At 44.7% G+C, this 17,560-nt stretch overlaps 1 protein-coding gene across 1 annotated transcript in view; it reads left to right on the forward strand.

Moving 5' to 3' along the window:
- Positions 1-17,560, forward strand: part of LOC120021003 (S-adenosylhomocysteine hydrolase-like protein 1) — a 77,012-nt gene that overhangs the window by 25,866 nt on the left and 33,586 nt on the right. The window contains exons 2-3 of the mRNA XM_038964668.1: positions 15,938-16,049; positions 16,135-16,278. Coding sequence (XP_038820596.1) covers positions 15,938-16,049; positions 16,135-16,278 — 256 coding nt within the window. The remainder of the gene's footprint in view (positions 1-15,937; positions 16,050-16,134; positions 16,279-17,560) is intronic.

The raw sequence follows: 17,560 nt of genomic DNA on the forward strand, positions 1-17,560 counted from the left end.
GGTTTCTGGGGGCGATAAAATAGTGAAGGTATAATGTACAGACAAAGGTATGGTAGGATGTGAATACAGTGGAGGTAAACCTAGGCATTGAGTGATGATGAGAGAGATATTGTCTCTGGAAACATCATTGAAACCAGGTGATGTCATCGCATGTGTGGGTGGTGGAACTGAAAGCTTGGATAAGGTATAATGAGCAGGGCTAGAGGCTCTACAGTGAAATAAGCCAATAAACACTAACCAGAACAGCAATGGACAAGGCATATTGACATTAAGGAGAGGCATGCTTAGCCGAGTGATCATAAGGGTCCAGTGAGTAGTGAGGTTGGTTGGGGTCCCGGCGATTCAGACAGCTAGCCGGGCCATGGGTAGCAAGCTGGCAGAAGATGGAGGTCTGTTTTTAGCCACCTCGTGCGTTTCCGTCGGTAGATTAGTGGGGTTCCGTGTGGTAGAGGGGACCAATCCAATTGGCAAAATAGTTATAGTTATAGTGGCCCAAGAAAATTGTCTGATAGACCTATTCAGATAGCAGCCGATAAGACAGCTAACGATTAGCGGGCCGCAGATGGGCGACAGCTTATGTCGCGACGGAGAGGCCAGTTGGATAACTCCCTCGGGCAGATAACGTCGGTAGTCCAGACGTGAAGGCCCGATGGTGCTCCGCATTGGCAGTAAAACGGGTCCGGATAGGTGATTGTAGCCCAGGAGTGGCTGATGGAACTCTTCAGCTGGCTAGCTCCGGAATAATTGATGTTTGCTCCGGGACCGACGTTAGCCAATAGTCACTCGGATAGCAGCTAGCTAGCTGCAAGATCCAGGTGTAAATGTCCAGAGCTTGCGGTAGAAATTCGGGGATATGGAGAGAAAATAGGTCCGGTATGCTCTGGTCTGAGTCGCGTTGTACAAAACTGCCGATAGCTTTTCGAGCTAAAGGATAGCTGATGACCGCCTACCGTGGTTAGCTGAATACTAACGTTAGCCAGTGAACTGGCTAACTTCTGGCTAGCTTCTGTTGTGGATTTCAGATTTGAGGTGAAAAATACTTATTTATTTTTTTTAATTGGTGAGCCGGGTTGCAGGAGAGTGTTTTGAAGTTGAGTTTTTAGAAAAAAATATATAAAAAGATATGCAAAGAAAATATGTAAATATATATATACATGGGACACGACAAGACGAGGACAAAGGACGTCTGACTGCTATGCCATCTTGGAATAAACAATGTATAGCAGTTATGATATGACATGGTTTGGCTTGGAAAGTTTTTTTTGTCTGGTCACTTACAGCTAATGTGTTGTGCATTGAAGTCCACAAGCGACGGGACAAGGTGAGTGGAGGAGAGCACATAACGTTAGATGTGAGAAGGAATACAACGTGGCTGCTATGAAATTGAACTGTGTTTATTCGTGATCAGGGGTGTATTCATTCCGCCGATTCTGTTGAAAAAAACATTCTTAAAAGGAAGCAAACTGAACAAAACAGGGATGAACATACCTGAATTTGTCCAATAAAAACTATTTTGCAACTGTTGGACTAATGATTGCACCCTGTATCAGCTAGATGCAGGCAAGAGTGTGCAATCCGGTATTGAATGTTTCACTGTTTGTCCATGTGTCACTGTCACCTCATATTTTTCTCTCGACCTGTTTGCACCAACGTTTTTAACTTTCATTCATAGGCTAGGTTGTAGCAACCTCATGATGGGTATAGGGAAAATTTGAGTATCATGTAGTAGCCTAAACCTATTGCTGTTACATTGAACTGATTGAATTGAAAATGAATGAGCCATCCAATAAACTGGCCATGCTCATGAAGAAAAAATGATTGCCCTCCCTCATCTTAAACGGCACTGACCGCCACTGGTATAGGAATAAGGTGGAATGATATTACACAGGCTCCGCTGCATGTGGCAGGGGCTCCAGTCCATTACGGATTACAAAGGAAGAACCAGGCATGATCTGCCCAATGATGCCTTCTACCAGACGAACTCAATGCATTTTATACATGCGTCGACAATAAACACTGTGTTGTGTGTGAAGGCCTCACCGACCCAGAGGACTGGGTGATCTCGCTCTCCAAGGCCGACTTGAGTAAGGGCTTTAATCAGGTCAACACTCGCAAGGCCACAGGGCCAGACTGTATTCCGGAGCATGTTCTCAGCATGCACAGAACAGCTGGCAGGCATATTACTGGTCATTTTCATCCTCTCCTTGTCCCAGTCTGTAATCCCCACATGTTTTAAACTGACCACCATAATTCCTGTTCCAAAGAACTTGTAAGGCTTCATGCCACAATGACTACCGCCCTGTAGGGCTCACATCTGTAATCAGGCACACATCAACTCCATCATCCCAGACACCCTAGACCCACAATTTGCATACCCACCCAACAGATCGATAGACAATCTCAATTGCACTCCACATTGCCCTCACCCAACTAGATAAGAGGAATAGCTATGTGAGTATGCTGTTCGTTGACTACAGCTCAGCGTTCAATACCATTATCCCCTCCAAGGTTGTCACCAAGCTTAGGACCTGGGACTGAACACCTCCCTCTGCAACTGGATCATGGACTGTCGGACCGTCCCCAAATGGTGAGGGTAAGCAACATCACCTCTGCCACGTTGACCCTCAACACGGGGGCCCAACAGGGATGTGTGCTTAGTTCCCTCCTATACTCCCTGTTCACCCACGACTGCGTGACCACGCACGACTCCAACAACAACCTCTCCATCAACATCACTAAGGCAAAGGAGCTGATCGTGGACTACAGGAACGCCCCCATCCACATCCGCATGTTCACATACATGCGCAAAGTAGTGACGAAGGCGCGGGTTCTACAGCTGCACCATTGAGAGAATCTTGACTTGCTGCATCACTGCTCGGTGTTTGGTAACAGCACTGCCCTCGATCACATGGTGATACAGAGGGTGGTGTGGACAGCCAGGAACATCACTGGGGCCGAGCTCCCTGACATCCATGACCTCTTTCAGGCAGTGTGAAAGGAAGCCCTGGAAAATTGTTATACTAAAGCCATAAACTGTTTGGGGAAGGGGTACTGGTGACTCCACACACACTCTGAAATACAATCATCATATACATTATGCTACTACTACTCTATCAGATATCCCGATGCCTAGTCACCGTACTCCTATACATATCTACCTCTATCACTCCAGTATCCCTGCACATTGTAAATATTATAGCTTCTTACTTTCTCTTGTTTTTCTTATTTTTATTTGTTAGTTTTTGGTTTTTGTACGATATTGATTACTCCATTGTTGGGTTTTGAGCTTGCAAGAAAGGCATTTTACTGTACTAAAAAATTTGTTAACTTGACTTGAAATTAAAGCAAATCTAGGGGACGGAGGTAGCATGTCTTGTGTATGCCAAGTAGTAAAACGGACACAGTCACCTCAGCATCACACGCTTACACATACTGTAGACCTTTACAACAACGCACGGACCAAGAAAACAATCAATCTCTTTGTACACAGTGCTCTGGCAGAGTGCCTCTGGACTTTGAGCCCTGGTTCTTTTCAATGCTGAGACTGTGTTCTGTTTCAGTTGTGGCTTAATTTAAGAAAGGTTTGAGCTTGTGCACAGCATTCCAAAGTAAATGCAGAAACCTCCCAATCCATCCCTCCCTGCCTAAGGACTCCACATTGGAGGAGCATAGAGTTATAGCTTCTGCTGTTTTAAAGGAATTAATCTCAAATCTCAGTTACTGAGCATGCAAGCTCCCTGGTTCTTGGTTAAAAAAAAGAGAAGCTTCTGGTTTTGGAATCAGTGTCCTGCAGGCACAGGTGACAGTGGTAGATACAATCAAAGCAAACATTTCCATTGGTGATTCTCTGTAACCTGTCACTATCCACCCAGGTCCTCACCTGCATGACATGTGGAGGTATGCGCATTCTACCAGAACTGTGTGACCCAGACTCAACCTTCAGGAATAATAACAAGCGTCATGTCTGGAAGAAACCAGGCACCGCTCATCACCCAGTCAATACCATCCCTACGGTGAAGCATGGTGGTGGCAGCATCATGCTGTGGGGATGCTTTTCAGAGCCTGGGAGACTAGTCAGGATCAAGGGGAAACATGAAAGGAGCAAAGTACAGAAATCCTTGATAAACCTGCTCCAGAGCGCACAGGATCTCAGACTGGGTGCGAAGGTTCACCTTCCAACAGGATAACGACCCTAAGCACACAGTCAAGACAACACAGGAGTGACTTAGGGACAAGTCTCTGAATGTCCATGAGTGGCCCAGCCAGACCCCGGACTTGAACCCGATGTAACATCTCTGGAGAGACCTGAAAATAGCTGTGCAGCGACGCTCCCCATCCAACCTGACATGGCTTGAGAGGATCTGCAGAGAAGAATGTGAGAAACTCCCCAAATACAGGTGTGCCACGCTTGTGGCGTCATACCCAAGAAGACTTAAGGCTGTAATCGCTGCCAAAAGTGCTTCAACAAAGTAGTGAGTAAAGGGTCTGAATACTTATGTAAATGTGATATTTTTATTACATTTGCAAAAATGTCTAAACCTGTTCTTGCTTTGTCATTATGGGGTATTGTGTGTAGATTGATGCGGGAAACTATTTAATCTAGTTTAGAATAAGGCTGTAACGAAAACTAAATGTGGAAAAAGTGAATGGGTCTGAATACATTCCAAATGCGCTGTAGATGGTAAGTAAGGCTTTCCCAAAAACCTTCTCAAATAAATGTTAACTACAAAGTAGCCTATTCCTACCTGGCAGAATTATAGCATGATTATTTGCGTCAAGCCATTGGCCATTTGGTTAGCAAACTCTGCAATCACATGAGTGCTACAGAGACACCGCTAACCAAACAACAGACTCTGGCTGGTGCACACTTGCATTAAAGGGTCATTTTTCCCCAGACCTCAAGTGGTCTCCTGGTGTGGTTTAGGCATTGTTGTGGACTTAGAATGTCCAATTTGGTTGTTTTTCTATTTAAAAAGTTAGATTTTTTGAGAGTGAAATCCTAAAAACTGAAAATGGAAACCTGGAAAACTAAATGAAGAAAATGGAATTTGGGGAATTTTATTTTATAGGCCCTACCTATTGGTACTTTATCCTCTATACCGACACAATTGTTTGGGGAATGTTCTTGTGCAAAATGGTTATAGCAATTTGCCATCGATGAGTGAAAATCAAACAAGACCTTGGTCTGAAGTTCATTAATGGTCCCACTGCCCTCAAACCACGTAAAGACCCTCAGGCATGCTAACATTCAGTACATATCCAGCGTCCCTCTCTGGCCTCCAGCCGCAGTTTAACATGCTAATGTTCTCACTGGATTCTTCAAATACTGGGGGGATTATCCCACATTAACCTCTGGCTCTGTTTAGACCTCCCCAGTAACTGCATGTAGAATGAAGAGTGGGTCAGCCAAGCATGTCTTGGCTATGAGAGGGGTCACTGCCAATGAGAGATCTTATAGGTCACATCACTGCGCTCTATATTCTTCTGTAAACTGGTAATCTCTGTATACCCGTCACAAGACCCACTGGTTGATGATTATTTATAAAACCCTCTTAGGCCTCACTTTCCCACTATCTGAGATATCTACTGCAGCCCTCATCCTCTACAAACAACACCCGTTCTGCCAGTCACATTCTGTTAAAGGTCCCCAAAGCACACACATCCCTGGGTCACTCATCTTTTCATATTGAGGCCTTTTGGTAGGTAGGCCGTCATTGTAAATTAGAACTTGTTCTTAACTGACTTGCCTAGTTAAATAAAGGTTAAATAATTAAAATATTAAAATATTAAGGTTGTAGTTTTCATAACACTGGGAGCTATCAAAGACCCAAGAAGCTATAGGACCTTTTTGCTAAGCATAGGCTACTTGTGTACATCCTGAGCAGAAAGAGGTTTGTATCTTAGCATTGTTGTGTTGTGTGACTTGGGTGACGTCTTATTTTGTCATGATTCATAACACATTACCTGGAAATGTGACACCACCAGCACACATGCACAATCCCTGTGATGAACCAGGTGTTTCTCATGTGAATCTGGGTTTTGTTATTTAAATATTTGTTTTTTTATTTCTATTTGTTTTTCCCCCCATTTTTTTTATTTAACTTTAGTTTCAATTAGTTTTCAGACTTGATTTACTAGTTTTTATTTATACTGAACAACAATATAAATGCAACATGCAACAATTTCAATGATTTTACTGAGTTACCATTCATATAAGGAAATTGGTCAATTTAAATAAATACATTAGGCCCTAATCTATGTATTTAACATGACTGGGCAGGGGCACAGCAATGGGTGTGTATGGGAAGGCATAGGCCCACCCACTTGGGATCCAGGCCCACCCACTGGGGCTCAAGGGCCCGGCCAATCAGAACAAGTTTTTCCCCACAAGGGCTTTATTACAGATGGAAATACTCCTCAGTTTCATCAGCTGTCCGGGTGGCCGGTCTCAGACAATCCCGCAAGTAAAGAAGCCGGATGTGGAGGTCCTGGGCTGCCAAATTCTCTAAAATGACATTGTAGGCGGCTTATGGTAGAGAAATTAACATTCAATTACCTGGCAACAGCTCTGGTGGACATTCCTGCAGTCGGCATGTCAATTGCACTCTCCCTCAGCTTGAGACATCTGTGGAATTGTGTTGTGTGACAAAACTGCACATTTTAGAGTGGCCTTCTACTGTCCCCAGCACAAGGTGCACCTGTGTAATGATCATGCTGTTTAATCAGCTTCTTGTTATGCCGCAGCTGTCAGGTGGAAGGATTATATTGGCAAAATGCTCACTAACAGGGATGTAAACACATTTGTGCACAAAATGTGAGCGAAATAAGCTTTTTGTGCATATGGAACATTTCTGGGATATTTTATTTCAGCTCATGAAACAGGGGACCAACACTTTACATGTTGCTTATATATTTTTGTTTAGTATACTTTGATTTAAAAACATTTAATTAAATTTTTATATTTAGTTTTAGTGTTGGGGACAGAAAGTAGCCAATGCGTGGGAGGCTAAGAGCCATTTGTAGGCCTATGTTTTGTTTTGTTTTGTTTTGGGGGGGGGGGGGTCACTTCGTGCCACTGGGGGGCAGTAATACATAAGGTGATGGACCATAGACTTGTATAGACATAACGTCTGTATCTGTGTTTTGATAGCGTCTGTCAGAGCATGGGCAGCTCCATTGAGGCCATCTCCATCTTGAAATAGTCAATTTCCTTCTTCACAAGTAAAACTCATTGGCTGATCCATCCTGATGACCCTGCTGTCATAAACTAAACTGGGTCATCAGTTCATGCCAACCGGGTCAGGAGGGATTAGCCAATGAAGTTGGAAGTCCCGCCCAGTTGACTAAATCAAAATGGTAACAGTTCTCAATGGTGCTGACCATGCTAGCACAGGCTTTTGGACACTAATGGTTTCCTAACCCTCTCCTAGGCACCCCCCAGACGTTTCACTTTTTTTTTTTACCTTAAACTGGCACACCTGACTCAATTAGTCCTCAAGCCTTTGACTAATTGAATAAGGTGTGCAAGTTTAGGGTGAAAACAAAAATGTGGAATGTCTGCGGGGGGCCTGAGGAGAGGGTTGTTGAAACCCTGCTAGAGGACTCCATATATCTTCATGGCCAGGACATACAGCACCAGTCAAAAGTTTGGACACACCTACTCATTCAAGGGTTTTTCTTTATTTTTACTATTTTCTACATTGTAGAATAATAGTGAAGGCATCAAACTATGAAATAACGCACATGGAATCATGTAGTTACCAAAGAAGTGTTTAATAAATCAAAAGATATTTTAGATTCTTTAAAGTAGCCACCCTTTTGCCTTAATGACAGCTTTGCACACTCTTGGCATTCTCTCAACCAGCTTCATGAGGTAGTCACCTTGAATGCATTTCAATTAACAGGTGTGCCTTGTTAATTTGTAGAATTTCTTTATAATGCATTTGAGCCAATCACTTGTGTTGTGACAAGGTAGGGGTGGTATACAGAAGAGGGCCCTATTTGATAGAAGACCAAGTCCATATTATGGCAAAAACAGCACAAATAAGCAAAGAGAAACATTCCATCATTACTTTAAGACATGAAGGTCAGTCAATAGGGAACATTTCAAGAACTTTGAAAGTTTCTTCAAGTGCAGTTGCAAAAACCATCAAGCACTATGTTGACTGGCTCTCATGAGGACCGTCACAGGAAAGGAAGACCCAGAGTTACCTCTGCTGCAGAGGATAAGTTCATTAGAATTACCAGCCTCAGAAATTGCAGCCCAAATAAATTCTTCAGAGTTCAAGTAACCGAAACATCTCAAAATCAACTGTTCAGAGGAGACTGCGTCAATCAGGCCTTCATGGCCGAATTGCTGCAAAGAAACCACTACTAAAGGACCAATTGAGATTTTTGGTTCCAATCGCCATGTCTTTGTGAGACGCAGAGTAGGTGTTCGGATGATCACTGCATGTGTGGTGCCCAGTGTGAAGCATGGAGGAGAAGGTGTGATATTGCTTTGCTGGTGACACTGTCTGTGATGTATTTAGAATTCAAGGCACACTTAACCAGCATGGCTACCACAGCATTCTGCAGCGATACGCCATCCCATCTGGTTTGTGCTTACTCGGACGATCATTTGTTTTTCAACAGGACAATGACCCAACACACCTCCAGGCTGTGTAACCCAATTGAGATGGTTTGGAATGAGTTGGACCACAGAGGTGAAGGAAACGCAGCCAATAAATGCTCAGCATATGTGGGAACTCCTTCAAGACGGTTGGAAAAGCATTCCAGTTGAAGCTGGTTGAGAGAATGCCAGGAATGTGCAAATCTGTCACCAAGGCAAAGGGTGGCTACTTTGAAGAATAACACTTTTCTGGTTACTACATGATTCCATATGTGTTATTTCATAGTTTTGATATCTTCATTATTATTCTACAATGTAGAAAATAAAGAAAAACGCTTGCATGAGTAAGTGTGTCAACTTTTGACTGGTACTGTACATTTGGTTATGTTTCAATTCTAAATCAACCCTAATGTGACTAGGAGGATAAGCTGGTGCAATAGATATGGTGGAAAGACACTCTCTTTCTCATGTTTACACCAATCCATTGTTTTTTTATTAGTAGATGTAAGATGAATCAAGTACTTTTTATCTGACAAAGAGAGGAAAAAACAACAAATTATGTCATGGCACATTTAACATGTTATGTTTATGTAATATTAAACATCTATATCTCACTATCCCTTTCAAATAGGGTTAATAAAAACATAGGCAATACAAAGTTTCTTCACATATCTATCAGTTCAGAGAGGTGGTCGTTCGGTTTCTCAAGCCTGATGACAGTTTGGGAACGCTTGGGATGCAGGGGCAGAAACCAGTGCCTGTAACGGCTTTCTTCCAGGGGTGAAGGAGAGGACCAAAATGCAGCGCGGCTAGTGTTAAACATGTTTAATACAAACACAAGTGAAACACTACAAACAACATACAAAATAACAAACGTGCAAAACCGATACAGACCTATCTGGTGCAGAACACAAACACAGAGACAGGTAACAAACACCCACAAAATCCCAACACAAAACAAGCCTCCTATATATGAGTCTCAATCAGAGACAACGACTACCATCTGTCTCTGATTGAGAACCCACACTAGGCTGACATAGAAACAGACAAACTAGACACACAACATAGAATTCCCACCCAGCTCACGTCCTGACCAACTAAACACATACAAAACAACAGAAAACAGGTCAGGAACGTGACAGAACCCCCCCCTCAAGGTGCGAACTCCGGGCGCACCTCTAAAACTCAAGGGGAGGGTCTGGGTGGGCATCATTCCGCGGTGGCGGCTCCGGCGGTGGACGAGGGCACCACTCCACCATTGTCTTTGTCCACCTCCTTAGCGTCCCTTGAGTGGCGACCCTCGCCCCTGACCATGGTCCAGGAACCTTCACCAACTCCCCTCTACAATAGAGGAGACAACTCAGGACAGAGAGGTAGTTCAGGACAAAGAGGTAGCCCAGGACAGAGAGGTAGCCCAGGCCAGAGGGACAACTCCGGACTAGTGGCAGCTCCGGACTGGAGGGCAGCTCATGACTGGAGGGCAGCTCATGACTGGAGGGCAGCTCATGACTGGAGGGCAGCTCATGACTGAAGGGCAGCTCATGACTGGAGGGCAGCTCATGACTGGAGGGCAGCTCATGACTGGAGGGCAGCTCATGACTGGAGGGCAGCTCATGACTGGAGGGCAGCTCATGACTGAAGGGCAGCTCATGACTGAAGGGCAGCTCATGACTGAAGGGCAGCTCATGACTGAAGGGCAGCTCATGACTGTAGGGCAGCTCATGACTGTAGGGCAGCTCTGGCAGCTCCTGACTGGCTGGTGTCTCTGGCAGCTCCTGACTGGCTGGCGTCTCTGGCAGCTCCTGACTGGCTGGCGTCTCTGGCAGCTCCTGACTGACGGACGGCTCTAGCGGCTCCTGATTGACGGACGGCTCTAATGGCTCGGGACAGACGGGCGGCTCTAATGGCTCGTGGCAGACGGATGGCTCAGACGGCGCTGGGCAGACGGATGGCTCAGACGGCGCTGGGCAGACGGATGGCTCAGACGGCGCTGGGCAGACGGATGGCTCAGACGGCGCTGGGCAGACGGATGGCTCAGACGGCGCTGGGCAGACGGATGGCTCAGACGGCGCTGGGCAGACGGATGGCTCAGACGGCGCTGGGCAGACGGATGGCTCAGACGGCGCTGGGCAGACGGACGGCTCAGACGGCGCTGGGCAGACGGACAGTTCAGACGGCGTTGGGCAGACGGGCAGTTCAGGCGCCGCTGGGCAGACGGGCAGTTCAGGCACCGCTGGGCAGACGGCAGACTCTGGCCGGCTGAGACGCACTATAGGCCTGATGCGTGGTGCCGGAACTGGAGGTACCGGGCTGAGGGCACGCACCTCAGGGCGAGTGCGGGGAGGAGGAACAGGGCTCTGGCGATGCACTGGAAGCCTGGTGCGTGGTGTAGGCACTGGTGGTACTGGGCTGGGGCGGGAAGGTGGCGCCGGATATACCGGACCGTGAAGGAGGACACGCGCTCTTGAGCACCGAGCCTCTCCAACCTTACCAGGTTGAATGGTCCCCGTAGCCCTGCCAGTGCGGCGAGGTGGAACAACCCGCACTGGGCTATGCAGGCGAACCGGGGACACCACCTGTAAGGCTGGTGCCATGTACGCCGGCCCGAGGAGACGTACTGGAGGCCAGATACGTTGGGCCGGCTTCATGACATCCAGCTCGATGCCCAACCTAGCCCTCCCAGTGCGGCAAGGTGGAATAGCCCGCACTGGGCTAAGCACGCGTACTGGGGACACCGTGCGCTTTACCGCATAACACGGTGTCTGACCGGTACGACGCCCTCTCACTCCACGGTAAGCCCGGGGAGTTGGCTCAGGTATCCAACCCGGCTTCGCCACACTCCCCTTTAGCCCCCCCCCCCCCCAAGAAATTTTTGGGTGAGCCTCTCGGGTTTCCAGCCACTCTGCCTTGCAAGCGCCTCATAATGCCGCCTCTCCACTTTTGATGCCTCCAGCTCCGCTTTGGGACGGCGACACTCCTCTGGCTCTGCCCAGGGTCCCTCTCCGTCCAGAATCTCCTCCCATGTCCATTCCTCCTTGTACTGCTGCTGCTGTTGCTGCTGCCCGTTGCCACGCTGCTTGGTCCGGGTTTGGTGGGTGTTTCTGTAACGGCTTTCTTCCAGGGGTGAAGGAGAGGACCAAAATGCAGCGCGGCTAGTGTTAAACATGTTTAATACAAACACAAGTGAAACACTACAAACAACATACAAAATAACAAACGTGCAAAACCGATACAGACCTATCTGGTGCAGAACACAAACACAGAGACAGGTAACAAACACCCACAAAATCCCAACACAAAACAAGCCTCCTATATATGAGTCTCAATCAGAGACAACGACTACCATCTGTCTCTGATTGAGAACCCACACTAGGCTGACATAGAAACAGACAAACTAGACACACAACATAGAATTCCCACCCAGCTCACGTCCTGACCAACTAAACACATACAAAACAACAGAAAACAGGTCAGGAACGTGACAGTGCCACAGTGCGGATAAACCGCCATCCTTGCCTGCCAGAACTGGAGAGGTGACGCCGTGAACATGCCCCCATTTACCTCTTCCAGGTATTTCCACAGATCACACGGGACACTTAATGTCCTGCCAGGTTGACCCTCCGGCTGGACAGTGACCTCAGACACAATCTTTGATGCGAGGAAGCTATTTTTCTGAATCAACGTTGTCAAGATGCTTGCTGAATTTATCGTGCTGGCATCTTCCTGGGGTCCTGCTGCTCCACGGCTGTACTCTCTGAATTTGCTGAAGTACAAAAGACTCCGCTTCCCTCATCAGTGGCTCCATTTCTGTTGAGCGAAGTGCCAGAGAAACACTTGGGTTCATTAGGAAAGCTGCTGCAGGGTTGGTTCGAAGATGGCTGCAAGAGGATTCAGTATGCAGTGGTGTAAAGTACTTAAGTAGTACTTTAAAGTATTACAAGCATTTAAAGCATTACAAGCATTTCATAGGTGTCAAAGGCTTTTATTGACAATTACATGAAGTTGGTGCAAATAGTCAATATTTGCAGTGTTGACCTTTCTTTTTCAAGACTTCTGCAATCCGCCCTGGCATGCTGTCAGTTAACTTCTGGGCCACATCCTGACTGTTGGCAGCCCATTCTTGCATAATCAATGCTTGGAGTTTGTCAGAATTTGTGGGTTTTTGTTTGTCTACCCGCCTCTTCAGGATTGACCAAAAGTCCTCAATGGGATTAAGATCTGGGGAGTTTTCTGGCCATGGACCCAAAATATTGATGTTTTGTTCCCCGAGCCACTTAGTTATCACTTTTGCCTTATGGCAAGGTGCTCCATCATGCTGGAAAAGCCACTGTTCGTCACCAAACTGTCCCTGGATGGTTGGGAGAAGTTGCTCTCGGAGGATGTGTTGGTACCATTCTTTATTCATGGCTGTGTTCTTAGGCAAAATTGTGAGTGAGCCCACTCCCTTGGCTGAGAAGCGGGATTCATCAAAACAATTACTTTACCCCAGTCCTCAGCAGTCCAGTCCCTGTACCCTTTTCAGAATATCAGTCTGTCCCTGATGTTTTTCCTGGAGAGAAGTGGCTTCTTTGCTGCCCTTCTTGACACCAGGCCATCCTCCAAAAGTCTTCACCTCACTGTGCGTGCAGATGCACTCACACCTGCCTGCTGCCATTCCTGAGCAAGCTCTGTACTGGTGGTGCCCCGATCCCGCAGCTGAATCAACTTTAGGAGGCGGTCCTGGTGCTTGCTGGACTTTCTTGGGTGCCCTGAATCCTTCTTTACAACAATTGAACCGCTATCCTTGAAGTTATTGATGATCCGATAAATGGTTGATTTAGGTGCAATCTTACTGGCAGCAATATCCTTGCTGTGATGCCCTTTTTGTGCAAAGCAATGATGACGGCACGTGTTTCCTTGTAGGTAACCATGATTGACAGAGGAAGAACAATAACACTCACACCTGTGTTAACGAGAGAATCACTGACATGATGTCAGCTGGTCCTTTTGTGGCAGGGCTGAAATGCAGTGGAAATGTTTTGGGGGGGATTCAGTTAATTTGCATGGCAAATAGGGACTTTGCAATTAATTGCAATTCATCTGATCACTCTTCATAGAATTCTGGAGTATATGCAAATTGCCGTCATACAAACTGAGGCAGCAGACTTTGTGAAAATTAATATTTGTGTAATTCTCAACTTTTGGCCACGACTGTACATTCCTTAAGAAAATATTGTAATTTTTACTCCATACATTTTCCTTGAATCCCAAAAGTACTCTTTACATTTTGAATGCTTAGCAGGACAGTAAAATAGTCAAATTCACGCACTTATCAACCGGACATCCCTGGTCATTCCTACTGCCTCTGATCTGGCGGACTCACTAAACACACATGCTTCGTGTGTAAATTATGTCTGAATATTCGAGTGTTTCGACTTTTACTCAAGTAGATTTTTGCTGGGTGACTTTTACATGAGTCATTTTCTATTAAGGTAGCTTTACTTTTCCTCAAGTATGATAGTTGGGTACTTTTTCCACCACTGTCAGTATGCATGCGCAGCGCTTACGCAGTGACTTCAGGAAGACCTGTGCCAACTGTTTTGCAACACTAGTTCACTGCAAGTGTTCCTCAAGTTTAAAAATGCACAGCACCACATAAGACAGCAACTGGCTGTCAGTTTGAAGTTGGTCGTTGTGGATTTCGAACGGCTCCAACAACTTCAGAAGCTGCTCTAGCTTGGCCCAGTCACGCTCCGTGCTTGCCCTCAGATTTCTTCCCTTTTATCTAGTGATAGTGATGCACAAGCTAGACCTATTTGAAACCTCGGCATCTACTGGCAGTATTTACCCGTCAGATTCAGAAGCTCGAAAACCACATTCGAAATAAAGCTTAAACCCCATTTTTAGATTTTTTTTTTTACGTTTAAAAGGGAAAAACGAAACAATTTGATGGTTTTATGATAATCGTTTCGGCATAGTTTGTTTTTTATTTCTATTTCAGTTTACTAACATTTTTCCAATTTTAGTTTTTTTTTGTTTCAGTTTTTGTTAACTACAATAACCTTGAAGAATTACTGTCTTACCTCAGTGAGCCACGAAATTCCTAGTTTTGAAGAACTTTACTGGAAGCTGTGCCACGACATTTTCCACCACATGGGCCAGCCCCCTAGCAATTCTAGTTTTTGCTAATGAGCTTCAACCCCTTGCCATTTGAGTGACTGCTAGTAAGATGCACACACAGCAGAGCGAGAGAGCGCAATGATGTGGTGCACATATGATGTAGTACACCATTATCGGGGACCACTTTTGGCTCGTGAGTGCTACTTTCATAACTACTGGCTAAAAAGTATACAAAAGCACCAGAGAATCTCTTTACGACCCATTTTTATTTCTAGTGTATAGCAGGGCTCTTCAACCCTGTTTCTGGAGAGCTACCCTCCTGTAAGTTTTTGTTTCAACACCCGTTGTAACTAACTTGATTCGGTTTATCAACCATCTGATTATTTTAATCAGGTGCGCAAGATTAGGATTGGAGCAAAAACCTACGGGATGGTAGCTCTCCAGGAAAAAGGTTGGAGAGTCCTGCTTTATAGGCCTATTTCGTGTTCCTCAAACTATAAAACTGGCCAACTGGACACACCATGGAAATTGTACTTGGAATAATAGCCTTGCCAGTTCAGTGGAACTCTTATTTCTTATTTCTATGCTAAGCCTCTTCTAAGGTGCAAGACATCACACACCACTAAAGATGGCTTTTGAAGTTCCTCTGATCTGGCAAGGCTATTATTCCAAGTACAATTTCCATGGTTTGTCCAGTTGGCCAGTTTTATAGTTTCAAAGTGACTTCACTTTTCAATTAACAGCAATATTTTTGGTCACATAACACGTTTATTTTGGATTCCGTGCAATAAATATAGAAGCTCACCTTTTCAAGATAGTACACTGACACACATCAAGGTAATCCTAGTAACTATCACACTTCACTCTCTCCACTCCACTTTAAGACAAGGCTGCATGTAAACAAACTAGGCCACAAGCACATACCCAATTCAGCTCCAAAAGCACACCACAGTGGTTTATCTGTGAAAGCATTCAAAATTCATGTGCTCTCTCAGAATAAGGAATCGGTTTATTTCTATCTCAAGGCTGACATGCATATATACTACACCCATGATGTACATATCTATTAGCAATGGAATACCATTAGGCTACTGTTACATGGAAAGTATTGTTATTCTTATAGGTGTAGGGTGATTTCTTGTGACCAGATCTTCTAATCTTTTGATCCAGATTTCAAGTGAATTGAAGTTAGGGATGTATAAATTGTACTCTCTTTTGCTCCTTCAGCAAATCCAGTTTGTGGAAGACAAGCAAGAGTTCAGCAGGTTTCCTACCAAGGCAGGACGACGCTCCCTGTCTCGATCGATCTCTCAGTCATCCACCGACAGCTACAGTTCAGGTACTATACACACACAAACACACAGCTATGTATGGATTGCTTGACCCCTTTCTTGCTGACTTTTCCCATCGGTCTGATTTCCCAGCTGCATCCTACACGGACAGCTCTGACGATGAAACTTCACCACGGGACAAAACACAGCTCAATTCCAAGGGCACCAACGACTTCTGTGTGAAGAACATCAAACAGGCCGAATTTGGTCGCCGCGAGATTGAGATTGCAGAACAAGGTAGGATAACATGGTTCTGTGACCTGTCACCTCTCACACAAAGAACAATACAAGACAATCAGTGACCAGTGATAAACCTAACATCCCAAGGGTGCTCCCAGGTATAAGTACTGGTTGTTTTTTTTTTTTTTTTTTTTTTTTTTTTTTTGGGGTGGATCAGCTTAATATTGCGGAAAGAATGTTGCTTCCAATGTAATTGTCTGCATCATTTCCAATCCCCCATATTTTTTTGGGTAAATATATATATCCATACACGCATGCATACATATATACATATATACATACACATACCTATATAGACATACATACTTTTTTAAAGAATATACCTTTATTATTATTCCCCGCAACCCTACCACCGCTCCCCCAATTGGAGTAAACTAATAAACACTTCTGCTTTTACCTTCAATTTATACATCTTATACCTATTTTACAGACACAGACTACTTTATAATAGTTCTCTCGTTTGTTCTTAGTCCTTCCTCTATTTCTGTTGTCCATCCAATTTTATTTCCACTTGTAACTGTGCTATTTCACAAAAGCTCCGCACCTATACACATTTCACAGATCCCGTATGCCCTACATTGTTTATCTTGTTATTAGTCCCACCCTTCAGTTCCACTCAACCCTTCCCATCTATCTTCCAACATCATCCATTTCGGATTTTTATTTGCCATATATTTTTCAACTGTGCTGTGATGCTTCACAAAAGATTTGAACCTTCCTATTCTCATAGCTTCTACAGATTGTAAATTAAAAATAAACATTTTTGCTAAAATAATTATTATATTATTGATTGATTGACTATGGCTTTTCAAATCCCCCAGTATTGCTATCTGTAGCGTTAGTTCTAGGCAAATGTTGCAATTCTTCAGCCATTCCTGGACCTGTGACCAAAAACGAGCTACATATGGACAATACCAAAATAAATGATCTAATGACTCTGCCTCCTCACAACAGAATCTGCAGAGCTGGGAAGATTGTATACCCCATATATATAACATTCTATTAGTTGCAAGAATTTTGTACAGTAATTTAAATTGAAAAATTCGAAGTTTTGAATCCGGCGTTGTTTTGCGTATCAATTCATAAACCATGTGCCATGGAATGGGTACATCGAAAATCTCTTCCCAACTATTTTGCAATTTATATGGCACAGCTGTCAGTTTTTTGGTCCTTAAATGAAATTGGTATATGTTTTTATTTATCACACTTTTCTTTAACCATTTATGTTCTTTAATACAGGGCCGACATACAAGTTCCTTACTTTTTTCCCCTTCTACTT

This window comes from Salvelinus namaycush, chromosome 2 (assembly GCF_016432855.1).
Source record: "Salvelinus namaycush isolate Seneca chromosome 2, SaNama_1.0, whole genome shotgun sequence".
NCBI classification, from domain to species: domain Eukaryota; kingdom Metazoa; phylum Chordata; class Actinopteri; order Salmoniformes; family Salmonidae; genus Salvelinus; species Salvelinus namaycush.